The sequence below is a fragment of the Lineus longissimus genome, chromosome 1, assembly GCF_910592395.1.
Source record: "Lineus longissimus chromosome 1, tnLinLong1.2, whole genome shotgun sequence".
Lineage (NCBI taxonomy): Eukaryota > Metazoa > Nemertea > Pilidiophora > Heteronemertea > Lineidae > Lineus > Lineus longissimus.
In genome coordinates, this window is record NC_088308.1 from 9060168 (window position 1) to 9088010 (window position 27843).

At 40.2% G+C, this 27843-nt stretch overlaps 1 protein-coding gene across 2 annotated transcripts in view; it reads right to left on the reverse strand.

Annotated features, from left to right (window-relative positions):
* LOC135487912 (uncharacterized) overlaps nucleotides 1–27843 on the reverse strand; it is a 144356-nt gene that overhangs the window by 113291 nt on the left and 3222 nt on the right. The window contains exons 1-29 of one of the 2 annotated variants that reach the window (XM_064772167.1): nucleotides 26074–26169; nucleotides 24652–24777; nucleotides 23952–24041; nucleotides 22410–22657; nucleotides 21725–21808; nucleotides 21084–21185; nucleotides 20451–20549; nucleotides 18889–19026; nucleotides 16579–16758; nucleotides 16355–16445; nucleotides 14959–15314; nucleotides 13202–13345; nucleotides 12547–12723; nucleotides 11322–11536; nucleotides 10758–10887; nucleotides 9983–10077; nucleotides 9469–9562; nucleotides 9116–9247; nucleotides 8449–8507; nucleotides 7571–7817; nucleotides 6889–7140; nucleotides 6241–6357; nucleotides 5212–5547; nucleotides 4694–4822; nucleotides 3476–3673; nucleotides 2761–2892; nucleotides 2129–2323; nucleotides 1493–1621; nucleotides 510–704 (exon numbers count right to left, since the gene is read on the reverse strand). In XM_064772167.1, coding sequence (XP_064628237.1) covers nucleotides 510–704; nucleotides 1493–1621; nucleotides 2129–2323; nucleotides 2761–2892; nucleotides 3476–3673; nucleotides 4694–4822; nucleotides 5212–5547; nucleotides 6241–6357; nucleotides 6889–7140; nucleotides 7571–7817; nucleotides 8449–8507; nucleotides 9116–9247; nucleotides 9469–9562; nucleotides 9983–10077; nucleotides 10758–10887; nucleotides 11322–11536; nucleotides 12547–12723; nucleotides 13202–13345; nucleotides 14959–15314; nucleotides 16355–16445; nucleotides 16579–16758; nucleotides 18889–19026; nucleotides 20451–20549; nucleotides 21084–21185; nucleotides 21725–21808; nucleotides 22410–22657; nucleotides 23952–24041; nucleotides 24652–24736 — 4449 coding nt within the window. In that variant the 5' untranslated portion in view covers nucleotides 24737–24777; nucleotides 26074–26169. Of the gene's footprint in view, nucleotides 1–509; nucleotides 705–1492; nucleotides 1622–2128; nucleotides 2324–2760; nucleotides 2893–3475; nucleotides 3674–4693; nucleotides 4823–5211; nucleotides 5548–6240; nucleotides 6358–6888; nucleotides 7141–7570; nucleotides 7818–8448; nucleotides 8508–9115; nucleotides 9248–9468; nucleotides 9563–9982; nucleotides 10078–10757; nucleotides 10888–11321; nucleotides 11537–12546; nucleotides 12724–13201; nucleotides 13346–14958; nucleotides 15315–16354; nucleotides 16446–16578; nucleotides 16759–18888; nucleotides 19027–20450; nucleotides 20550–21083; nucleotides 21186–21724; nucleotides 21809–22409; nucleotides 22658–23951; nucleotides 24042–24651; nucleotides 24778–26073; nucleotides 26170–27843 lie in introns of those variants that run through there. The other variant, XM_064772156.1, reaches the window with a different exon arrangement.

The following is a 27843-nucleotide window of genomic DNA, read 5'->3' on the forward strand; positions in this document are numbered from 1 at the left end:
CTCTAGGCACAAATTTGACTATTTTTAAAGTAAGTAAGTAAGTTTCACAGGTGGAATGAAGAACAAACCGGCCATTTCCAAAGAGCAGGCCACATGCGCGTCACACATGACATATTTCACCTCGCGTCCTCCCACGTCATTTTTTTACAGTCAGTGAAGAAACATGCTTGTGACATGTCAGGCCAAAGACGGAGGACATCGGGCTCACAATGAGGCACCCAATCGGATATCCACGCTTTCTTACCATCTGTATGGCTATACGAATAATTAGACCGATGTGGCATGGCCCCTCTGGAGCCTTGATGGGGTCCATCTCATATAAGAGACATAGGCCTGGTCCTGGAGTATAGCCATAAAACTTAAATTGAACGCTGAGAAGAAGAAGTGACATGTGGCATGTGAAACATAACATTATTGCCATTTTCGATAATCCCTGGCAAACTTTCAGCAAATGTTTGCCAGGAGGTTGCCTTAGCTGCAATTTGAAGGTACATGTATAACTGACTCACTCCAGGGGTGTCTGCATCAGTAGCCGTCACGGTATAGAAGACATTGTCAATGGGCTCGTGCTCAAGGACAGATCTTGAGACCTGTGGTAGCGGCGAGGGGAAAATAGGCCGGTTGAAGTTCCTTCGTACTGTGATGAAGACAAGGGTAGAGGCTGTACGGGGCGGTTTACCATTGTCCGCGGCTTTGACACGAAGCTGAAGAAAGTAAAGAAGAAATATGTAAAGTGAAGAAATATATAAAGACACAGTAAACAGTGAGATTTTCACCAGCTTTTTACTTTTACGATTGTTCATAAATGCACTTTCAAAGATGAAATGTCAACTGTCATGAATTCAGTAATTGTGAGCAAATGGTTAATTTAGTTTGCCAACTTGCTGAGAATGAGCCAATTTGCCAACTTGAGCAACCTGAAGCATGGTTCTTCACAGTGTTTTCTCAAGGCAGGGTGGGATACCCTCGATATTCAAGAAGTTTTGCCAGTGTGTTACACATAAGGTTGGGTGGCCAGCAGTGTCAGTTTTGAGTGGCCCTATAGAAACCCTTTACAAAACCTCAAGCAAGGTTATGGGTGGCTGCTTCCAAGGTAGGGTGGTAAGCTCTCAAGGTAGGGTTGGACACCCTGACAAATGGCCTTGTGGAGAACACAGCTGAACATGTCGCGTCATCAGTAACAAACTGTGACGTCATTGTTTGTATAATGACGTCATCAGCAGGTTGATCCGGCCAAAATGATGTCAGGTGGAGAAGTCCACAGTGTGTCCGTACAACTACGTTAATTGTCAACACATCAGGAACCAAAATTGGGTTTCACGGCTGCTCATGCATGCATGCATGTTGGTGGTTCCCTGGGACAAACGTTGAACAAGAGTCTGGTGATGATGCATTCCACTTGCCAGGGCAATATAATTGAAGTGTAATAAAGGTCTTCTGGCTTACCAAAGAATGATTGGAACTAGGTAGATTACTGGTATATTATACTTACGGTGAAAGTGTCGTTGGCCACTGTCAGAAGGCTTGATTTCAAGCTTATATCACCGAGAGTATTGACCTGGAAATATATTGGTCCATCGATATCTCCAGGCATGGTGTATGATACAATTCTGAAATTGTTCTGGAAAAAAAAATTGAAATCAACAACTGACAGGAGATAAGTTTGTTCATGCTGCTGCCAAAATATTATCAGTTATATTGAGTGGCTGTATTGCCAGCCGATGTAGGTCAGTACTTGAATTACCGGCTATAGATAAGCGACTGTATTGGTAGCTGATATAGGCCAGTACTTGAATCACGAGTTATGGAAAGCGACAACTGGCTGCTGAAATAGGCCAATAGAAGAAAAACCAAAGTTGAGCTTACAGTACAAATGTCAATATACATCCCGTAAATCGCGTCTTTGGTGCCTCACTGACGCGTCGTTAGTTACGCGTAGGTTGCGGGTGAAATATGCGAAACAAAGAGAGGTAAGCACGTCACTGGCGCGTCATTAGTGGGCATTTCGCATGTACCTTGCGCGAACTTTGCACGTTACTGACGCGAAGGAGGAGGGATGTCAATTGTGATTTGGACTGTAGTCTGTTATGGACAATAATCTATGTATAATCTGCCAATATTTTCTTACACTTGTGTCCGCATCATCTGCGCTGACTTTCATGAACGTCCTCCCGGTCTGCTGTGTCGCATCAATTGTCTTGTAGTAGACTTTAGAGAAGAAGATCGGCGTCTTCAAATTTCGATCAACGGGTATGGTGACTGTAGCAGTGACAGTTGCTGTGCGCGAATTTGGAAGGCCCTTGTCCTTGGCGGTCACTAGAACCTGATGTGAATAGAGTATGACTTAGCAGCATGCACAATTGTGTATTAGTTCACTGATAACAAGCATTCTAATCATGGCATCATTGACACTTTAGAGCAGGGCTAATATGCATTGGTATCATCAAATTCTCACTGGGAGGGACACATTCCACTATAGCGATTTTGCGATGTCTAAAAGTTCTACAGAAATAAAAGCTCTAACCAATTCTGTCAATCGACCCCATCCCACCCTCGTAGTCGAAAAAAAAATTATTCAATTTGGATGCACCCGGCCAGAGAAACCGTATAAAACACTTTAGAGAAGCTGGGGATATCTGGTGTCATCTGGAGGAACTAAAAATAGGGCGTACCTGAAAAATTTAGGTCGTACAATCTTGGCACTGAAAGAGTTAATGATGCCTGAAATAATGCGGCAACTACCCATGTTTCTGCGTTTACCTTATATTGTAGTGGTGCCTCTCCTACCAACGTTTTGATAAGGGATATCCCACAGGTATCCTTGTTCACCCGGAAAAATGGAGTCGCTACAGCATCGCCGACCATTGTACATTCAATGGTGTTGTGTGGTGACTGAAATGAGAGGAATTATTTTGAAAGATTTTCTCACTATAATGATCATACATGTACACCTGACTGAAATCAGAGGAGGCGTTCAGAAGGATTTTCTCAATACAGTTAGTTATACATGTACACCTGACTGAAATCAGAAAAGGTTTTTTTCTCTCAGTATAATCATCATACATGTTGAACCTGACAGAAGTCAGAGGAGGCATTCTGAAGGATTTATCGATTAAGACAAGAAAAATTCAAAAATAGTCGAAGACAGCATATCTGCAGGCATTTTTATTGATATTACGTTCCACTTTTTTGATAAGTAAGTAATGATAACCTTTTAAATGACATGATTTGAGCCCTTTCCTTTTTTTCCACTGTTCCCTTTGTTTCAGGTGGCCCAAAAATATGCCTCTCAAAATATAATCATTGGTCCAATACCGAAAAATCGAAGTCCTGTAGAGAACTAAAGCATAGATCTCTCCATTTCTGCAATAACTCCTTTTCAGAAGCAAAGAAAACACAAAAATCTTCGGGAAAATTCGAAATATCACATCCCTGACACTTGAATCAATAACGACCATGCAAAGTTTTCGCATACCTGTATGTCAGCATCTCGGACGGGGACAGTGTAAAACACCTGACCCGGAGCTTGGTAGTCCAGGATAGTGCCAGCTGTAAAGTCCTTGTTGCCAGTGCCAGTCCCTTGGAAGACAGGGTCATTAAGGTTCCTCTGGATTGTAATCGAGACAGTCCCCGTACCTCGTCGCCCACCACCATCCTCTGCAACCACCACAAGCTGCAAAATTGAACAAACATCAGTTGAATGCACACGTAGTGATAACCATTTTGTTGCGATGGACAGGGGTTTCCAGTCCAGTGCATCACGACGCTCATCGCAGCGATCTACGATGCAATGACTTCCTGCCATGCATAGAATTGCGCATTTTTGTCCACAGCATCACGATGTCATCAGATTGCAAGTTGAACTGTGTTACAAAAAGCCTAGGGAAGCCTTGGTATCTGTTATATAAATGTTAAATAAAATTTCAACATCATTATCTTCATTATATCACCATGGTCATGACAACATTTTGAGTAGAGAATTTAGATAACAATGATAATGATAAGATAATGGCTTCCAAAAACTTTAACATAATAATAATAGCTTCCATAAACTTTCTAAATACCAGGCAAGTGGACTTTAAGATTTGAGTGTAGCAAAGCATACTTTTTACGCACTTCCATAAGCGACGAACACACTGCAAGTATATTCCAATTGGAACATTCGCAATGCAAAGCAAATATTTGGATCCAGCCACTGATCCAGATCCAGATAAGCCCAACTCCAATGCAGTTACACCTTGGCCTGTACTGATACAGACAATACAAGCTCCACAATCTGGGCAGGTGTTGACAATAAGCAGCAAGAAGGCCATGTACAGTTGATGAAGGATAGTAGCAAAATTGCCCGTCAATTCAAAGAGTTCTGTTCTCAGCTTCTGGCCCTAGTCAGTACTGGGACACACTCATTTCACTGACCATTTTGCCCAGGGCCTTTTGACCAAGGAGGCAGAGTCCATTGCAATTCATGTTACTCACTTGGAAGGATCTGCTTGCTCTGGCACAGACACCAGATACAAGTCACCTCGGTTTCAGGTCTCATTCTAAAAATGGGAACGAGCCAGGAATTTTAGCTTCTTGAAAGCCGTGCTATCCAGAAATTCAATCCTGGGTTCTCCCCGGGATGGAACCGGGGACCTATGCATTGTAGCCAGCAGTGTTAACATCTGGGCTATGAGGCTTCTACCATTCTTACCCTGTAATTAAGACTTGGGTCCGTTGTAAGGTCCCTGATCGTTTTGATTTCACCCGTGTTATCAACAGCGAAGAAGCTTTCGGCAGCGACATCTCCTTGTGAATAGTACCTGACTATGTTAAATGGACTCTGAAATTATATTATAATAAGGAAAAATCAAAACTTGAGAATTTGACCATTCAGAGTGGTAATCCTTTGAACAAAATGGAGGAAATAACCGACCCACCATTGGCCTAAGTGTCCCTCTTGAATATACAGGAGCCTGTAGAAAATTGCATAAGTAATGTCTGTATAATTATCGCTAAGGTGCATCCTATTTGACACCAGGACCCGGTTGTTCAAAAGCATCAAAGTCACGTTATCCCTTACGGCTACGTAAAGTACCCTCAAGGACGTTATCTCTTTCAGTTAAATCCATTCAGATTTTCACGTTAAGACCTAACCATTCCGTTAAGCTAACATTGTTTTGAACAAATCAGCCCAGAAGGACAACATTTGACAAATCTTTACGGACTTACCGGGTCGTTGTCTACAGCCGCATATTTTTGAACCAGTGTACCAGGATTCTTTAAGTCGGTCTCTTTTCTTGTGATTGACAGCGGATTAGGTGCAAACGATGGTGTCACCCTGTTTCTCGTGATCGTGACTGTAACGATAGCTGTCGAAGTCATCGAAGGTGTTGCAGGGTTGAGATTCTCTCCTTTGACCGTGACGGTGAATATGTCGGAATTTGTGACTCGCGTCAGTGCATCAGCCGTCACCATTTTGCCCGTCTTAATGTTGATTTGGAACAGGTTATTCCCACTTGTCGGTTGCACACTGGAAATTGTGTAGTAGATTTCCTTATTCTCAGCCTGAAAGAAAAGTTTGAACAAATAATGACGAAATGAAATTGTACACTGTCCTTAAACTGCCAAATTTTGGCGCATCCTTATTTTTACAATTCATCAGCAATATTCAGTCCCTTGTAACTATGTTTATATAACTATGTTTTGTTATTCTCTAGGTTCAGTAAAATATATCGTGTCAAATTGAGGACATCTTTCTGCCACCATCAATCACGACTTCAAGTCTTTGTTCCATATGCGAGGCACCTGGTGATGCTCCCCCTCCCGAGTCTCAAAGACAAGGGATGTTACAACTGCCCCAAATGTGGGACAACATCTTGGAATTCTGCATGTGTGCCATGCAAGTTAAACACTGATGAAACACGTTGGATTATGCGTAAAAGCTTAGACTTTTTGTAAGCAGTACAAAATTTAGTGGCAGATCAATGAATATATCAGAGAGAACGAACGAACGAACAAACAAAATTGACACTTGTATACTGCAAAATCCAAAATGACTTTCCCCTTAATGCGGTGCTTCAAAAAATCGTCTGAAAAGATCGATTTTCAGCCCATGCCTGAAATTGGCAACAGTCTTAGCCTTTTGAATATCACGACTGAATTCGTTCCATAGTCTGGCCGTTTGCACAAGGAGTAGTTCCTACTTGGCCCATCACTTGTACATTTCGCCCGAAAAACTTTTTCTGGCGCTAAACTTACTGTTGTGTCAGCATCAGTGGCTGTCATCTGGGCGACATCAGTCTTCAAAGGTACATTCTCATTCAGCGTCTTATTGTAGCGTTCTGGTTGGAAGACTGGCCGGTTGTCATTCACATCCTGAAGAAAGCATTTCAAGCGTTAAATTCAAAATGGAGAGTTCACGAATTTCATTATAGCCATGCAATTATGGAAAATGACATAAAAAAGAAAGACATTTTACTGCTTACAACACAACACTGCATGGTTGACTTGGCAGCCTTACACCACCAACAGTGACACACTCCATTGTTGGGTTGGCAGTCTTGCTGCTAACAGTGACACACTCCATTGTTGGGTTGGCAGTCTTGCTGCTAACAGTGACACACTTCATTGTTGGGTTGGCAGTCTTACTGCTAACAGTGTCACACTGCATTGTTGGGTTGGCAGTCTTACTGCTAACAGTGACACACTTCATTGTTGGGTTGGCAGTCTTACTGCTAACAGTGTCACACTGCATTGTGAATTTGGCAGTCTGACTGCTGACAGTGTCAAACGGCATGGTTGGTTTGGCAGTCCTACTGCTAACAGTGTCAAACTGCATTATTGGTTTGCCAGCCTTACTCCTTAAAGTGCCACATTGCATTATTGATTTTGCCAGGCCCTACTCACCAAGACGCTGACAGTGACAGTCGATGTCATCAGCGGATTATTCGTGCCACTAGCCTGAGTTGTTGAAATCACCAAGATGAAAACCTTGGGGTCCTTCTCGTAATCGATTGCCTTTATGGTTCTGATGACGCCCGTTGGATCAGTTGGACCATTATTAGAGATGGAGAAGAAGGTATCAGCAGTGGGTGTGGTTCCGCTTGTGGTCGGAAGAATTCTAAATGTAACTGATGGTGTTTGATCTCTGTCTAACACCTACGAAAAACAGAGCAGAATTTTAAGGATTTAAAATATTTGGCAGGGAATGTTAGTGTCATAATTTCTTTTTGGTTGAGGGTTTATTGGCCCAGTGACTCCGTCTTCGGGCAGAGGTAGTGTCCATGGCAGGCAACTCGTATTTCTCACTTGGTGGGGTCTTATACTAGCCCTTGCAAAGACACCAGGTACAAGGAGCCTCACTTTGCCATCTCATTCAAACGACGAGGCAATTTAGGCTTAGCAGTCTTGCTCAAGGTCAAAATATCAGTGAACCTCTTGAGAGTCAAACCCACAACCTCCTCAATGAGCCCGGCACTCTAACCTCTATGCCACTGGTCTCTCTGGCAGAGTGAGTGAGTTTCATACAAAATCTTGAGTATATATTGTCTCCAAGGAAAATCTCAAAAACTGTGATCAGCCTACTTACAGGAACTTTTATAACCTCCAAGTTGTTCCTTCCTTCTAAAACAGTTGTGGAGTAGCTGGTCGCCGCAAATACTGGGATGTTATCATTAACATCTGTAACTTGGACACTGAGCGTCGCAGTACCAGTTCGTGGTGAGGTACCCCTATCAACTGCTAGGACAGTGATCTTGTAGCTACTTGTGGTCTCTCGGTCTAATCCTTGTGCTGTTGTAATCCTGCCGTTAGTAGGATTGATTGCGAACATGGGCCTGGAGTGAGGAGAGAAGGAAATGACGTCTCTGCCAACTTTGGTAATTAGGCTGTCTTTAGGCATATTATACATGTTATAGGAAGAAATACTTAGTAAGGGTGGGTTTTTTTCACAAAAATAATTATCATAGCGATGAATTGCACTCCAGGCGACCTCAACTTGATACAAAATGCTAACACTATAACCAAGATGATAAATAATAGAGAAGAACTTTCCTAATAATGACACAATTGGAGCTGACATATGCTGTCCTTGATAGGAAGTTGTCCTGATTACTGAGATCATATTCTATTGTGGTCCTGTCACAGTCCCGAAAAGAGAAGGTATTCTGCTAACAGAGGTGTCCTCTATGGGGGGGGGGGGGGGGGTTTCATGGTGTCACCGAAACTTTTCAAGCACTGATGCTGTGCTCTGGGGACGATGTTAATTTGTCCAATTTTTTATCTTGAGGTTGATCACTGGGAACACCAGCGATCATCGGTTCTCCTTGCAGATGAGAGATCGTTTTATCGCACAGAGCAGCAATCATAATCTCAAGTTGCAGCAATATGAATTGTGAGTTTGTGGGTACTTAATAGTATTAACTGTAAGTTTAGTCTGAGCGGTTACTCAAAGTCAGAAATACTTACTGCCCGGGAGCCAAACGGAAGTCGATAAGCTTGTTGTTTCCGATGTCAATGTCCTGGGCCTAAAACACAAACAAGAGCAGGGTGAATATAGGAAAAGGAACATGCAACCAGGAGTGTCAAGGACATTATAATGAACAATGCAGAAGTGTCAAGTGCCAAATTAGCTTTTTCCGTGTGTATGATGGATAAAGTTGGAAGCAACAGTTTGCTTCTTGGGGAGAGGCACCTAAAAATATTCGAAAGCCCACCTGATGTGCCCACAAAATCTTCCACTGCGAAGAGGCTTTCATTACATCTTGATTTATTCAAGAAAATCAATTATTAAGTGAATGAAAGACTTCTTTACTACTGGCCTGACCATTCGACGAGTTACTTCATCAGAAATCATCAAATTTATGTCAGCTGCGTGATATTTACTACAAACCCAATTAGTTTCATGAGCCCAGTGTTTTTGACGTCATAAGGGGTAAGTTTGTGTTTTTCCATCTTTGATGACATCATGACGCAAATCCTAGTGGGAGAGTTACAAAGCTAGTGCAGGGGACGGTCTGGTGTCAGGACTGGTGTCTGGCATTGGCATTCAACAATCTTTCACCTCTATTCATAAAATTAGCAAAACAATTCATAACTTGCTCTTCAATAAGCTTTTTCTCTATCTTATACTTACAGTCATCTGGGCTATGACAACAGCATTGTTAACATTTTCAGGGACATTGATTGGTGCTGAGGGAACATTGAGGAAGACTGGCGTATTATCGTTGATGTCTGTGACAGTTATTTTAACAACTGTAGTAGCGGTCTGAAATGATGGATAAGAAAATGATAGTTATGATAGTTAAAATGCAATGGGTGGTTCTTATTTCTATTAACATGAGTCACGATAAACTGCAAACAACTCCAATGGATGGGCCTTTAAAGGACCACGATATTTAAGCTGCGAAAAACAATGAAGAGTCTTCTGGCAGCCCAAAATTTTGTCTTCAAAATTGACTTTGAAAAAAACACAACACTTTTCAATACCTTGGAAGCTGTGTCTTTTGCTTCAACTGTCAAGTCATAGTTGGCCACTGACTCCCGATCGAGACTAGGATTCCTCTGTACGGTAATCTCACCCCTAAAATGCAAAACAGATCAAAGGGTTAATTCTTGTATCAAAAACTAAACACTGTAAACCGGCCAATTTTTTTTGGTATAAAAATAAATACTTGTTTACATTTGGAAGATTCGCAACGCAGTGGTGTTACGCGCTGGTAAACCATGGCAATTGGGCCCAACTTCACTCCACGATAACCCAGAATTATTTCTTTGAATTTCAATGTTACATCAAAGTATTTTGGCAAATCATCTCTAGCACTCCTCTTTTTGTTACAGGTATATAAGGCAAAGGTCCAATTCTGGAACACGAAGCCCAATGATGATGATGCGGATATATGTAGCCCTCTATTATCTTTCACTGGAAACTGACTGCAGACAAAGAGAAAAAACTGAGCTTATGTATTTTTGCCTATATTCACGGAAAGCTAAGACAACTTACGTGTTGGAATTTACAGAGAAATCTGGATTAGTATTCTGAACAGGAATTCTTGCAATGATGCTGTATGTCAATGCACCTCCCTCAGGATCAGTTGCCTGCAGAGGAAGAAATCGACATCAAGGCAAATGGCGTGAACAAATCGCTTAAGGTATATACTTGACTTTGTGAAGTGCTCGTAATGCTCCAGACCCACCGATCTAAGACTGCTTTGGAATATGCAAGCCAAGCCCCCATAGGTATAATGCCTTTTGTCGTTCGATGCCATTCAATACTGTTCAATCGAGATAGCCAATAGGGGGGCGACACGAAGTTGTCTAACATTTCTGTTGGTCACAACATCATGTCCTGCCTTTGGTGTTTTTAGGTCGATTTCACAGAAAGGGTTCAGGTCCTGAGCCAATCAGGTATGAAGGAGCATTGGCCTGTTCAATGGGCATTGTACTGGGGGCAGTCGTTAGATCAGTGAGTCTAGAGTATATTGATACAGATATGTCAGATGGGAGCTTATTTTCGATTTACCGGAATGCATTTTTATCTTGCAATGGAAACATTACTTAAATGATGAGAAAATTACAAACAAATTCTGTTGTAATACCGTAACAATGAAACTTTTGTGTGCATGAAATTTTGCATTTTACAGTAGACAGTTTGTCAATACATTCTACTTTCAAAAGAATATAATTTCTCAAATAGGTGTTTACTTGGTCCGATGCAAATCCCAGGCAAATCTTTCCATAAAAAAATTCAAGAAATCTCAACGCATTAAGAAACTCACCGTCACAGAGAAGATACCAGTGTTCCTTAACTCGCCCTCGCTGACCTTGACATTGTACACAGCAGCAGGGAAGAACGGCTTCAAATTACTGGCGGCTACGATATTGACGGTAACCGGTAGGGTGCTCGATCTTGAATGAGACGACAAAGATATGTTAATCCCAATAGGGTAGCGACTGTCTGAAATTATCTCATTAGCTATTGAAATCTCTGTTCATGTCCCGATTGGAAAGGTCAAATTAAATGGTAACAATAAATTTTGGACCAGAACTAGTATCCTTGATAGAGAGGGTGTCCTCTATAGAGAGCTGTCCGCTAAGAGAGGTTCCAGGGTAGCAACATCAACCAATTCCCAGATGATGTCATTGTTGTTGTTTGTGTACATCGATGTACAAAATGTACATGTAACAACATGTCAACATCATATGTTACGTGATAACATGTTTCCAACCAATCCAAAGTCATCATCGGCACGTGGTGCACTTTGAATCCAATCTCACCTCCGTGTCGAGGGAAAAATTGGAAGATCACTTCAGAATCACGTCTTAAGGATTCCAGTACTTACAATTTGAGTTCCGGTGAAACCGCCTTGTCTTCTGCCTTCACAGTAACAGTGTATTGCTCACCACGAACCACACTACCGATCAATTCAAGTCGGAAGGCCATGGCATTGTTAGCAACGGTAGCCAGTCGAAATTTCGCACCGCCATTATTACTGACGGAACTTATGGTGAACCCTACTTGGCCGTTGACTCCCGAATCCGCATCGGTAACGGTGTTCTGAAATAATGACGTCTCAAATTAGAGCTTGAAAACTTACTCAACTGCTGCTGTCAAGCATATGTAACCCGTAACATCAAAACCAGGCAGATGTTATTCTGAGGTTGGCAGGTTGAGAGGGAATGGATTTTCACTTCACTGTTGGTGTCTTCTGTGAAATCTGAGTGCATCAAATCATTTCATTATCTCCTTGTGTCATTTAGGCTCATCTTCTGTGCGATCAAAAGCCTCATCGTGCTGTGGCGGGTCACATTATTTGTCATCAGGACATTACGGCACAAAATTTCAACTCACTTTGAAAGGAATTGTAAAATTCTGTTTTCTGATTCTGTTTCCAAACAAATGTAATTTGGAAAGAATTGCAGCAATATTGACCAGATGATCATTTGATACTGATATAATTAACGAAAAAACTAATTTTTCCTAGCTGCACGCAACCTTTGGTGGATGTCACTGGACGTGAAGTGACGCCATCTGGTCCCACAGCAATCAATTTACATGTAACGTGTGTAATTCGCCTCCGAAAAATGACGTCAAGCATTAATGACTCGAGTCCAATCATGCTTCCCACAGTGATTTAGGAAACATAAAACCATATTGTTTTGGAATTTTTGGAATGGACTTAACATCATTTATGTTTGGGATTTAAAAGTAATTGCTTTCAGCACATGCTTTTGATTGGGAAATATGCCAATACACCAATAGGAATGAAATCCATTAAAAATTGGGAGCATGGTCAAATCTTGGAAATGTAACCCAGTAATCACCTGCCCAGCTCTAAAATGCTCTTGAGATGTCCTTGTTATCCTTGACTAACTATCTATGTCACTAAGAGATTGTGTCACTGATATCACAACCAGGTACAAACGCCACAACCATATTTAGATGATAAATCACCAACAAAAACTCTGACAAAGCTATAGTTTCAACCCCAGATATGCTCAATCATGTAGATATTAGCTTGGTCATGATTTTCAATAACTCAATAGCACTAAAACCGTTCTACTTACCGGTCCATACACATTTCTAGAAGCAGCTGGTGTGTAGCTACCTTCGGGGATATTGACGTTGGCAGAGGTTGGGTTAAACACTGGGGCATTGTCATTCATGTCCAGGACTATCACAGTCAATGTGATGACAGCAGATTTTGCTGCTGTTGCTGGTAATATCTTTTCGGTGACAGTTGCCTGAATTAATAAAAAAATGTCAATTTTTCACCAAGGCTAACAAAGCCAATGATGAAATGGGAAGTATGTTATGTTTCATTTTGATTGCGTCACCCACCTACGACGTATTAAGTTAAGATTTGATGGCAAACGAGCTGAATACCAGACTTATGTGTCTCAAAACCTGTGCTCCTTAATGAAGAATAGAGAGAAATGCTGGCCAAAGGACACCACCCCTATCCAGATACTGGTTTTCCTGTACAGAATAGGCTTACGAGAAATAATGTGAAAATAGGGCTAGCAGGAGACCAGCCTCTAGCTCATGCGCTTCAGACCTGCGCCCTCCGCTGAGAATACAGGCCACAGGACACCACAGTGTCAACAAACTCTGGGACTCTATGGCAGAACTTTCCGGGACAGCCAATTTTGTAACTGTACCAAAAACAGACAGACCGTCCAAGTTTGCATCACAAAATTCCTAAATTCTTCAAAAACTTACCTGGAATGTAATGCCGTTAGTTTTCTGAGCTTGTGTCAGAACTTCGTAGTGGATGAGCCGCGTCGTTCTAATGTTGTACTCGCTATCCACCGTGAAACGTGTGTCGGAGAAGACAATGTCATAGTTTTGTGTGTCTCCTGGAAGCTGGGAAAAGATTCACAAAAGAAATAAATGACAGCAAAATAACAAGTATTTCTCACACATTTGTATCAGCCTTTATTGACAAAATCCAATTTTCAATCTAATCCAGCATGACAAAACCCATTTTCAATCCAATCCTCATCCAGTATGGCACTTCAGTGACAAAACCCATTTTCAATCCTAATCCAGTATGGCACTTCAGTGACAAAACCCATTTTCAATCCAATCCTCATCCAGTATGGCACTTCAGTGACAAAACCCATTTTCAATCCTAATCCAGTATGGCACTTCAGTGACAAAACCCATTTTCAATCCAATCCTAACCCATTGTGGCACTTCAGTGACAAAACCCATTTTCAATCCTAATCCAGTATGGCACTTCAGTGACAAAACCCATTTTCAATCCAATCCTAATCCAGTATGGCACTTCAGTGACAAAACCCATTTTCAATCCAATCCTAATCCAGTATGCCACTTCAGTGACAAAACCCATTTTCAATCCAATCCTAATCCAGTATGCCACTTCAGTGACAAAACCCATTTTCAATCCAATCCTAATCCAGTATGGCACTTCAGTGACAAAACCCATTTTCAATCTAATCCTAATCCAGTATGGCACTTCAGTGACAAAACCCATTTTCAATCCAATTCTAATCCAGTATGGCACTTCAGTGACAAAACCCATTTTCAATCTAATCCAGAATGACATTTAAGGGGGCACACTGTTCGCAATTACTTGGGATCCAGTTAAATAGAAATCCACTAATACGCAATGCTGTCGTGCAGCTATTATTAATACGAATTTGTTTAAACATGGTATTCATAGTATTTGTATATCAGTCTACACAATGGCAGTGTTGAAATTTATATTTTGTACGTATTTCTGCAATAGGACATTTTTAAATTCAATTACAAATTGACGAACAGCTTAGGCCTTTAAGTGACAAAGCCTATTTTTCAATCCAGTCCAATCCAATTGAAAAACTTAAATGACTTCCCGCAATGAGAACTGTTGAAGTGAGCCCGCCCCAGAGAGATCAAGCGATGTTTCTGAAACTTGAGCCTTGAATGTTCCTGTGTCTCAAAGTTCTTCACATTCTCACTTAGCAAGTTACAGGGCTCAGGGCATGAGAGGCAAAAGTGAAATTTTGAAATGATATTACAGTAGAACCTCTCTATTAAGGACACCCTTGGAACTGACAAGTGCTGTCCTTAATAGAGAGGTGTCCTGATTAGAGAGGTCAATTTGAATGGAAACAACCAATTTGGGACCAAAACTAGTGTCCTTAATAGCGAGGTTGTTCTGAATAGAGAGGTGTCCGCTAAGGGAGGTTCCGCTGTAATTGTTGACAAGAGCGGACAGACAGTGTCGCCATCTATCCTAGGAACTGTGCATTGATAATTTAAATGATCAACAGCACAAAGGACATAAGTCGAATAAAAATGCGTGGTTCTTATGAAAGATGGCGATCTCTTCTTGTTGGCAACTTTTCTCAAAATTGGACTTAGGAAATTTGCTTAATGATGTAGACTCGCAATGTCAAAAACTGGTGTGACATAGCCGACAGTCACCACACGTGCAAACACATGACAGGATAGCTCTGATAAACACTTACCAGATCAGCGTCAGTTATTTTCAACTGCATATTGACATCTAACTTGGTAGTCGTCGAAACCACGGTCCCTGCCTGTCTATTCTCCTGAACATAACCCGTCACAGATGTCGCGGTAACAACAGGAGGATTTGAATTGGTCGGTTGGACCTTGACAAGAACGGTAGCTATTGTTGTCTTTAACTCTATCGCTTGACGTTTACGCCTGGCGACATATGTTTCGTTCGTTGGTTTCTCTGAAGCCGAGATCATCACAGTGAATCCACTGGGCGCATCTTTCCTCTCAATAGTTCTTACCATGGTCATCGTACCAGTTTCTGAGTTGATTGCAACAGCGTCTTTGAATGTCGTCGGGTCCGCTAAAAGTGAATACACGCCAGGTTATTGGCATCCCAATAGAAAGCACTAATTATCACTGGGGTATGCGTCAAAATGATGTCAAAACTCAGAATATTTTACATCAAGCTCTGTCATTAGGTTGTAACTAGCAATTACCCGTGCTCTGCACGGAGTTTGGGGCTGGGACACATGGAGTGTTACCCTAGTGACAGTCAGCGCCACACAGCGACAGTAGCTTTGCTGGTACCCTATTAAAACAAAATAAGTAGTTGAATTTGATACACTTTCCATCCACTGTGATCACACACACCAAGAAAGACGAATTGTTTTTTTGATCACACACCTAAATGAATATATATGATCTAAGGTCAGTAGAAAGGAGATGAAATTAGGTCTAGTTGCAAAGAGTTTGGTGTGTCAAGTCATGTTGTCATTATTAGATAAAATATCCAATCACCAAGTTTTTACACTTGATAGAAAAATTGAATATTGAGCTTCGAGCCGAGAATCAACTTGACATTATTAGCTCTATTAACAATACTGATGCAAGTAGGAGGGAACTGTTAACCCAAGAGGAAATCTACGCTGTCAAAGAGAGAAACCCTCTCTAGCACTGAGTGTATCAGGACCGGAATCGAACCGCTGATGTTAGTGGTGACAGGCGCTGTTATTTTCGCTGCGCCACACCAACAGCGCATTGCACTGTAAAGAGCGCATTGCACTGTAAACAGCGCATTGCACTGTAAACAGCGCATTGCACTGTAAAAACTTGGTGATTGGATATTTTATCTAATAATGACAACATGACATGGCAGTACAGTCAAAACCACAATTGTCATCCCTAAATTCACATCATTGACACACTGACCCAGCGTGTAGGTCCTGTGCAGTAAGTCGCGCGTAATTTATTCAAAACATAAAGAAATAAGTGCATCACTGGTGTCCTGATTAGAGGTCAAATTGAATGGAAACAGCCTATCTGGGACTAGAACCAGTGTCCTTGATAGAGGGGGTGTCCGCTAAGGGAGGTTCTACTATAGCTGGCTAGAGCTAAACCTACCTCCAGCGATCCCATATATTATTTTGTAGTTCAAGGTGTCCAAGTCCTTCGCCTTGATGGGCTCTGGGCTGATGGTGAGCGGGTCACCAACCTCAAAAATAGAAATGGAAAAATATGCAATCACACAAGAACTGTAAATTGACTGGCATAAGTTTGAAGCATTAACTTTTTTGCTACTACACCCGGTATTCACCGGCTTGAGGCCTAACACACTTAAAACTCACCTTCCCAGGTGACGTTGCCTCGTAAATTGGAGCAAAGCAGTTCTCAGGGTCCAAGGAATTCGGAATAGGGGTGCAGCCCTTGATCACAAAAGCGGGATTCTGGTCATCAATATCCTCGATTGTAACCGTGAGGGTGGTCGTGGCTGTGTTCCGATCTGCGGGGTTGCCATCGTGGTTGTCCTAAAAAGAAAGTGTTTCTTCATTGAAAACAAATGAGTAATTTTTCCGACACCACATTTTCTGATATTCGTGTTTACACATAATAGAAAATATATATGGCCATGCAAATCAAATCTTGACTGAATAAAGAATACTTGAAGTGAACTTTTTACAAGTAATACAAAGGGTGAGGTCAAGTATTAGGTTTAAGACAAAACAGAGTTAAAACCAAGTTATCTCAGTTTAAAACCAACTCTCGGTCTTAATTTGACTACATAAAACTGCCCTAGGATTAAAACTAGATTGAAATCGAGATAACACCTTAGATAAAACTAATATAAAACCAGGCTAAAACTCAAGGATTCACTGAATCAGTTCTCATGCATCATGCGCTGGTTTAGTCTCAAATGCCTCTCAATTGGTTCTCCGCTGAAGGCAGGCTTTCTTACAAAGTTGTCTCCTCTTTGCTGAGCAACAGCAACTATTACAGGTAGAGCAAACATGACTGTTGGTTTTATTCTGATATTTGACCTCAGCACAGTCTTAAGTCCTAAGACTTAAAACCGACCATGTACATTTGGTAGTGCATTTTACAAAACTTTTAGCTCTCTGTTCAGATTAAAACTTCCAAAGTTTTATCAGAGTTTTAAAACTTGTCTTAAATCTGTCTAAAGACATAGTGCGTTCGATTACTTGTCTAGGACATGTCCAAGTGTGGTAGTTTGCCGGAAGTCAGTAGTTGGACCTGGTCCATCATCGTTCGAAAAGTGGTGTTGGACATGTCTAGGGCATGCCCTTCTAACCCTCCTCGCTGATGGGGTTACTTGGGCAAGTGTCCCACAATGCATTGCAGCAACATGGTGTCGATGGCGAAGAAGCTGAAGGTTACTGGCGATAAATTCATCTTCGGAATCGAAACCTCACATGCGTTCGTTTAGTGACTCATAGTACGCATGTCTTGGGAGCCCCCAGATCGAGGTCGGACATGTCTAGGACAATTAGTAATCGAACGCACTCACAGTTTCAAGACAGTTTTAACCAAAAAAATATTGGGAGGTCAAATACCAGTTTTAGCTTAAAACGTTCTTAAAACCGGTTTTAAAATCTGGTTACCACACCTCAGTTGATACAAAAGCATTTGATGCATCATCTGGTAGTCTTATGCACATTTCTGAATGGACCTACAGTAGAAACTCTCTTAGCAGACACCTCTCCATAAAGGACACTGATTTTGGTCCCAAATTGGGTGTTTCCATTCGAACCAACTACTGTAATCAGGACACCTCTCTATAAGGGACAGCATTTATCAGTCCCGAGGGTGTCCTTAATAGAGAGGTTCTACTGTATATTACAGGCCATATTATTCCCTTGTTCATCTGGTCATATCTTGCTAACTGATCTGCGGCGGCCTTGCATACAGGAAATGAAATGGTTCACGTTCACTGCCCGAGAAAACGTAAAAAGTAGGCTGAAACGTTGTTTGTGTGAAATTTATCTTTGATATTTTCTTCTCGCATGTAATTCTGACGAAACTCAAGCCAGCCCCTTGGTCTACCCTATTGTATATTTCAGCAGGCAAAACATCCGGGTCTAAGGAATTGATATCGAACTGGAGGTATTGGTTGTCTAACCTTCGCCTGGGTTTTTGCCAATATTTTAGCTCCAGCCGAGGGGTTTGTGTAAGACAATCAATACCGACAGGGAAGTATCAATTACTATTCTAAAACATCTCAAATTAAATATCGAATAATGTGGTTAAAATGCTTTTGAAATGCTTCCACATTTTGCAGTGACCCAACCGGTTTGGGTTGTCTCATCCAAACCTCTGTGGTGAAAACGAGGCTATATGCATTATCCATTATGAAAATGAAATATTCTCACTCAGGTGTTTTAGAATAATCTGTTACTGGTCAATCAGTAACTAGCAGTTGTGGTGTTCAAAGGTGGATATTTCCCAGAAAAGTGCTCGGCACTAACGACGTCACAAACCGGTTTGCTCGGATTTCAGAAAAAATTGTGTGGAAGTTGGAGGGCCTGTCTGGTTCTCGACAATCTGGGCAAATGATTCTGTGGGGTGTTACTTATTAAGATTACTTCTTTTTTTTATGGGTGATAAAAATGCAGTTTGTTCCGAAGAAAATTTGTACTTACTTCCGCAGTGATCTCGACCAAAATGACAGGATCTGCTTTAATTCTTTCAAAATCAATCAATTTCGTTGCAGCCGTATACACTTCTCCAATGGTTGGACGAGGAATGGAGAATAATCCAGTGGAGTTTGTCAGATATTTCTGAAATAAAAAAATCACAATTGCATAAAAATTTGAAAATGACATGTTATGATTTCAAAAGCTATATTTAAAAAGAATTGAACATAGTAGTAAACAAATTTAAGTATTTCTTCCAGATAAAATTAGAAGAGTGCAGCACCCAGCCCAAAATGCCCCTTGTCTTTTTTTAGTAGAACAGCTAATCCATTTTCTATAGATAGATATCGGACGTCACGCAAAACTATGTTTCTGTGTCCATGTTGAATGATAGTTGTTGGTTTTACTTGGATACGAGGAGATTTTCTCGCCTCTCTCATGATTTGCAGGATATTTTACAATAAAACTTGGATACGATTTTGTTACAAAAACAGCTGTACATCATCGGTTAAGTATCATTAGGCCACATGTTTTTTATTTCTTGGTTTACGGGAAGAGCTTTTAGAAATGTATGGTCGGGTGGTCGAAATAAAATAAAAAAAATAAAAATAACCCAAATAGCTATGTATGATCGGAAGAAATAAAATCACCCAAATACTGCTGGAATCAAAGTTCACTTTTTTTCAGAACAAGGCGCAATGTCTAAGTCGGGGCTATTTCCCTCATCTAGATGGCTGATAAGTTGTGAAAGTGCACAAACATTGGTTATCACACTGCTCTATACAGTAGATTTTATTTTATTTCTCATTATTTTATCTTATTGTGATGGGTCGGGCGAAAAATAAAATAAAAAATCGATGATTTTCAGATATTTTTTTTTCCAAAATCCCAAAAAGCAAGTCGGTCGGTCCTGTAAACCAAGAAATAAAAAACACGTGGCCTTATGTGATCAAGAGAAATCTCCACTGGCGGACGGTTTTTGCAATTTTTCTTATTGGAAACCTCGTTTAAGAGATCGTGTTTACAAATTTGCCATGACATCATCAGATATCCGTCTATTACATTATGCTGGAAAATTCTCAGAGGAATTCATTAAACCATAAAGGAATGAAAAACTATATGTACTAAAAGGAATAGACTTCAGAATGAAATTTAAAGAAATGTCAACCGCTTGAACCCCGGGCTCACAGACGCAAGTGCACCCCCAACACCGCCAGGTACCTGGACCAAAATTCACAAAAATGGTAAAACGTCTGTAAAATATTTATACTTTGACACGATGTTTGACATAAATGGATGATTCTTGCATGAAATAAAAGGTACTGATAAGCTCTACTCTCTTGTTGCTCTAGCTTGGATGGGGTTGCTTCCCTAGGTCCTGCATGCTTTGGCCTAAATTTCGTAGAACTATCCCTCCACTTTCTTGTCATTTTGCCCAATTTATTGTGGGTCACCCTGTAAATTCAGGTACAAATCGAAGACACAAAACCCGCCAGTGGAGTTGAAGGGGTTATTTAGTTGAGGAGCCTTTTTTGCTTACCTCAGCATAACTTGACAATAATACTTACATTCATAATCCTCGTTACTTTGTAGAAGGCGGTCCTGTTTTTGTTGGCATCTTTATCGATAGAACGAATGTCATTGTAAATCAAACTTCCAAGTTCATTCTGAAACAACAATACATGACCTTCATGATGTAATGTAGTATATGATGTAAGATTTCACATATATAATAGAGCAACATATTTCGGTGTCAAAATGCTAAGCATGATCTCAGGTGCTTGTATTCTTGCAAGCCATTACTAAATGGCTCATTCATAAATGATATATCCACACTGTTTGGGTGACTGAATCTAAAAATCATATAGTTCTGTACGATACTATGTCCGAGTCCATCTTTACATATTTTAGTTTGTGACTGAATCTAAAGTTCACAGTTCTATATCATACATGTATAACCATACTGTCCGTGTCTATTTGCATATTTTAGTTTTGTCACTGAAACTGAGGTTCATAATTCATACTGGCAAATGTCCCAGTCAACATTGTGCAAAATGGCTGGTTCATAAAGAGTATATTTACATCATTCTGCATTCGTGAATGCTGGTTCATTGAAATTAATGACATTCATCAAGAGAGTGCAGACCTCACTACCAATAAACTGAAATAGAGACATGAAGAACTGAAAAGTGTCTACCTACTTCTTTGATTGTGACTTGATAGGAGCCATTAACTGGGAAAGTGAAATTCGGTGAATTGTCATTGATATCGTCCATAGTGATGGAGAGGGAAAAATATTCAAGCTGAAGAATAAAAAAAATCATATATCAGCAACAAAACAATTATAACAATCTTCATTCGTAAGACTTCCAGGGAAACTGCTTGTTCGCTATGATCAATACCATTTGAGTAGGTGGCATGGAGGTTGAACTATTGAACTATTCTGTGGTGCACGCACAAAATCCATCCATGCATATTTTACAATTTTTTCTCTTTCCATAGGACAAACCAGCAGTGCATTTTTCTCTTATTTGATGCAAATCATGCTTGAAGAACCTTATCACCAGATAAACACAACAATATTTCGTTGAAAGACCCAACAGCACAGTTTTTCTATGTTTATTAAATAAATTTTCCTTTCCCAGGACAGGCAAGCTCAGCAAACTGGAAGGCCTGATATGATACTCAGCATTGGGGAATTTATTCTCCAGGGTGATACTCATCTGTGAAAATTTCATGACAATTGTTGATATCTACCTAGAAATAAATTATGTATATATAAACATGTACGGAGAAATTTTGCGATATAGTGACAGAAGAACATGTAGGCCTAGTAACTCACCGGCTGTTTAGTATCCCTTGTTTCACATTGCATACCTCTTATCTCTAGGACATCCATATCATCGATAAACTGCTCAGTTGGGCCCTGTGAATGAAATAAAAAAGATATTAAAATTAAATTAAATTTAGAAACATTTTTAAAAAATTTTAAATTAAAAAAAAAGATATTAAACATTGTTAAACAGCCAGGTTTGTTCGACAATTACCCAAATGATGTAATACATCATATTATTTCCATCAGTTGGACAACGAAATGCAATATTTCTTTTTCAGGTCACCACCAGGCCCTCCGATCAGCTTCCCAATGCTAGATGATCACCACTCTCTCCTCAATCTGAAATTCACCATGCTAAATTATCCCATTTCTCCTAGATCTGGAGTTTCCTATGCTAGATGATCTCCCCTCTCTCCTAGATCTGGAGTTGCCCGTGCTAGATAACCCCCGTTCTCCTAGTTCTAGAGTTTCCTTTGCAACATGATCTCCCCTTTCTCCTAGATGACCGCCCTTTTCTCCTAGTTCTAGAGTTTCTGAGGCTAGATGATCTTCCTTTTCTCCTTGATCTAGAGTTCCCTGTGCTAGATGACCCCCTTTCTCCTAGATCTAGTGTTCCCTGGGTTATATGACCCCCTTTCTCATAGATCTAGATCTCCCCTTTTCTCTTGCGTCAAAAGAAGTCCATACTTACATCTCGATCAATCAGTTTTTTCACACAAACTAACACTTTCGAGTTAACAGTTGGATCTTTATCGATAGAGAGAGCAGTTCTGGGATCGATGCCTGTATTCTTCACAAAATGTGTTTCAAAATATCGTTCGTCATTCGGATTGAAATCTTTTCGATAAGCGATCTTTATATACGTGTTATTTGATGATGAGTCCCATATACCATTTACCAGCAACTCAGTACAATACTTCGATGGGTTATTATCAATTTCTGAAAAAAAGGAGACCAGAATGAACGCTTAACTCGTGCCCTGCATTTGTCTAAAAGGAGTGAGGGGATTTGTATATATGCCAGAACATAATCGTTAAATTATGTCTCAAAAGGATGCGTCTTAAAGGGACACTGTATTTTACAACACAACAAAGTCCCGAGAGCCCTTCATTACATTACAGTGTATATTTGTGCGAAAATGCATGAAATAAATATCGCATGGCCTAGGAGGGTGTCTTAAAGGGACACGTCACTTATTATAACTGGTGGTGCAGGAAATTAGAAATGTAATTATACCCAATTCCCTAGAGCAGTTATCATGCATACAAATTTGTTGAAACTAGATATTTATAGTATTTCCATATCTGTCTACAGAAGAGCAATTATGAAATTCATATCAAGTACATGTATGTATTTACATAATTGGAAATTTTCAAATTCAATTATTAATTATAATTTCTTAACGAACGGTGTAGGCCTTTAAGCTGAAGAACTATGATGACCTGTATACCTGTAAAGTGTAGAGTTAATAAATAATATGGTTCCATCTCATATGATTTAAATTAGCCACATGATTATTAACGTCACCACATAAACTCGTACCGGATATTTCTTACTGGAATAATTCATCCCCGGATAATTCATCTCCAAGGATATTTGTAAACAAGGATAATTCAACCTCAGATGATTTGTCCCCATACGTTATTTCCCGAAATATTAATTTTGTCTCTAAGGATATTTTCACCCTGACAAATTTTCTTCAGAGTTTTGGTTGCTAGTTGAATCAACTTCAGAGTCAGAGTCTGGACAGTGTGAGATTGCACAGGATTATTTCTCGTGAGATCCAGATATTTTTATGGCACGGGCGGATCAACCTCCTAGGTCATGCGATATTTATTTCATGCATTTTCGCACAAATATACGCTGGAATGTAGGACTCTGGGGACTTTTTTGTTGTTGTAAAAGACGGTGTCCAGTTCATATACCGTAAGTTTTGAAGAATTTGAATGTACGGTTTTTGCGGTAAAAGGTTGGTGTTCTGTGGCTTTTTCAACCCGATTCATGCAAAAAGGGAATATTAACAAGTTTGATATGAGTTTATATTTAGGCCTAGGGCCAGGGCACTAAACAGTTTCGCACACTACTGGCAGTATAATCTGATAAGATTAAAAGTTAAAAGTTTATAAGTGTACACCTACATGTAGGGCTCTGAGGGTGTGGACAAAAACATCAGAATACTGTTTTTGCCACCTAGTTCCATCTACAGTTCATTGTTTGCTTAACGAACACTCACCAGCCTGTGAACGTGCTTCTGGTATTGTGACTCCCGCTTGAGTAGCATTCTGAAGGTTGCCGTTTGCATCTCTTTTGAACAGCTGACACGCTGAAAACAAGACACAAATAATCATTTAAAGGAGTGGGCAGCTTTTTTACTTCAAAATGTTTCTTGTTTTAGTAAACTATTTTTTCTGAAAGTCTTCAAGGTTTTTCAAGTTTTGTTTAAACTCTTTGCACAAAGATGATTGCCGGACAGAGGTTCAGTGAGGGTGGAAATTGGAATAGTATGATAAAGTAAGAATTTGAATTTTTCCATTTTGTGTGCAATTTGATAAAGGCAACTATTACTCCTAAATGGAAGGTGACTAGGCACCTTTGACCGACAGTTTGATAATTATGCCCTTTATAATGTCATTGGTCCTCTAGTACCGAGCTGTTCTCTGCAGGCCTTTCAACGACATATACATGTAGTTTGCAGCAATAAATGCTCTGGATCATCTGCTGGCCAAATAGGGAGTGGAGTGCTAAGAACAATGGTGTGGAAGGGGGGTGTTACCCCAAAACTTTATAGTTCAGAAAAACGAAGCTTTGAAAAATCCTTGAATTAAAGGACAGAATTTTATACTCCTTTGCAATGAAGCTTTCAAAATCAGTAGGATTTTGCAGGTGAGGCTAATCAAAATACATATTCCAACAAATAAATAAGTCTAACTTACCTTTGAAACGTGGATCCCAGATTGCATGGGTTAGTTGCAGTGTCACTAAAAAAGCTGCTGCTAGGAGCAGCTGATAGGAAGCCATGGTTGACTTCTTTTGTCAATCCTTCCCACTAAGAGATTGTTCTGAAAATAAAGACAAAGACATAACATGAAACTTCTGACATGAGAAATTGTTCTGAAAGTAACCTTCCCACTTGAGAGATTGTTCTGAAAGTAAGGATAAAGATATGACATGAACCTGCCCACTTGAGAGACAGTTCTGTAAGTATGGACAAAGATATTACATGAACCTGCCACTTGGGAGATTGTTCTGAAAGTATGGACAAAGATATGACATGAACCTGCCCACTTGAGAGACAGTTCTGTAAGTATGGACAAAGATATTACATGAACCTGCCACTTGGGAGATTGTTCTGAAAGTATGGACAAAGATATGACATGAACCTGCCCACTTGAGAGATTGTTCTGAAAGTATGGACAAAGATATGACATGAACCTGCCCATTTGAGAGACAGTTCTGTAAGTATGGACAAAGATATGACATGAACCTGCCCACTTGAGAGACAGTTCTGTAAATATGGACAAAGATATGACATGAACCTGCCCACTTGAGAGAATGTTCTGAAAGTATGGACAAAGATATGACATGAACCTGCCCACTTTAGAGACAGTTCTGTAAGACTAGTATGGACAAAGATATGACATGAATGAACCTGCCCACTTGAGAGATTGTTCTGAAAGTATGGACAAAGATATGACATGAACCTGCCACTTGGGAGATTGTTCTGAAAGTATGGACAGAGATATGACATGAACTTGCTCACTTGAGAGACAGTTCTGAAAGTATGGACAAAGATATGACATGAACCTGCCACTTGAGAGATTGTTCTGAAAGTATGGACAAAGATATGACATGAACCTGCCCACTTGAGAGACAGTTCTGAAAGTATGGACAAAGATATGACATGTACCTGCCCAATTGAGAGATTGTTCTGTAAGTATGGACAAAGATATGACATGAACCTGCCCACTTGAGATATTGTTCTGAAAGTATGGACAAAAATATGACATGAACCTGCCCACTTGAGAGATTGTTCTGAAAGTATGGACAAAGATATGACATGAACTTGCTCACTTGAGAGATTGTTCTGAAGGTAAAGACAAAATATGGCATGAACCTGCTCACTTGAGAGATTGTTCTGTAAGCTGTCAAACTAAAAGCTTATCAAGGGCTTAGCTAGAGGAAGGGGGCAGGGGATGGCAAATTCAATAAGTTTATTTTTGCCCTCCCCTCCCCCCGAGAACCTTTCACCCCCAATACCTAGACCAAAAAGCCAGCTCCACCCCTGTATAGTACAAAATGTGGGAGAAATAAATATCACTTTAAAAATAACTGACTATATTTGCAGGCAAACTCACCAAGTTTCACAGAATCGTATGAAATGCAGATAAATCCAAAACTAAATTTCTAAAAGTCGAGATGTCCAAACCAGTCTAGGTCTATCCACCCATTGGCATGACACTCGAAATGATAGCTAGTTCACATGTGACACCCTAACTGATTCACTGCTATGACAGTGCTAATCCTCTATACATTTCATTTGTTCCCCAAGAATGGCAAAATCTGGGTCGACCTACACCCTTCTATACAGAAATATAGCGGGTCTATTCTTGTGTATTAAGAATGTCGTCGGCCACCAGAGAAACTGGTTACCATTTATGTGGAAATAAAGTCCATGATATGAAAGGGCGTCACAGTTGAATGAATTCAAGTTATATATCAGTAAAAACGATTTTCATAACACACCCTGCGATATCAACTTCAATACAGGCGGGCGTGCACTGAAAACACCATGCAGTAGGCCCGGTTCAACAGAAAAGGCATTCATTAGTCGTATGTAGCACAGCCAAGGAAGCATTGTACGACAGTCAATAAATATTTTTTTACAGATCTTGAAACACTCAAGTATCATCTATCCAAGAACAGTCTGAATGTTTTTGGCTAGAACTTAAGGGTTGACCATAGGTACCGCCATTTTGGCTAGAACTTGAAATCCTAAAGCAATTAGAACTCCTTCAAAACGTAGTGAATGCTCATTTCAAGGGCTGGAGTCTGTTCGTTGTTTTCCAGAGAACAACCTCCAGGGTTTTAAATGAGCATTCAATTCAATTCAAGAGTTCCAATTGCTTTAGGATTTGGAGGTCTAGCCAAAATGGTGGTACCTATGGTCAACCCTTAAAATCCTAAAAGCAATTAGATCTCCTTCAGTGTGAAGTGAAAGCCAATTTCAAGGGTGGCCAGACTTCTCTGGAAAACAAAGAACTGACTCCCATCCTTGAAATTGAGGTAGGCCTACACTTCGTTTTGAAAGTGTTCAAATTGTTTTAAGATTTTAAGTTTAAGACAAAATAGTGGTACCTGTGGTCAACCCTTAGACTATGAAACAAGGGGTCTATGACCGTCCCTGTCCGCGGATTAGACCGTTGTGATTGAGCGTGACGTAACATATGTGACATATAATGCATTGTTTGATGCCATTCAAATTGTTCAATTTACAATTGGTTGGTGACAACAATTTGTTTGATGTTCATGACATTGTTTTTCGACTTGGCCTTTGTTTTGATGTCGTAGCAATTAATCAACTGATCCTAGATCAGGGAAATTAGAGTACATCTTTGTCAATCAGAAATACTCCAGCTATACTTGTCATAACTGTAGGCGCAGAAATGGCTTTTGTTGTGTACAAGACTAGGTTCAATAGTACTATTAAATCAACATGAATAGATATTTACAAATTTTTGATGGCCAACACCTTTGCAGGACCTACTTTTTTCAGGCAGTTAGTCATGGATTTATTGCTGAATGTTGGTTTGAAAGAATATACTTATGAGAATCATGAGTTCAGATAAGTAAACATAGGGCTCTATAAGATAACATAATATACGTGTAGGTTACATGTATTTATGATATTATTTTGAGGAAATAATTGTGTCTTAAGAGAAAACTTGCTGGGATTTGATATGCTAGAATTTGCCCATTTTAGTCCTAACTATTCCACCAAGACTTAATTGGGGACTATAGGCAGGAGGAGATGGGCCAATTTGGCCATCTTCAAGTGACTAGTACACACAGTAAAGGCCCTTGGTCATGTCAGACTTAGCACTAAATATATCTGTTGTACAAACATG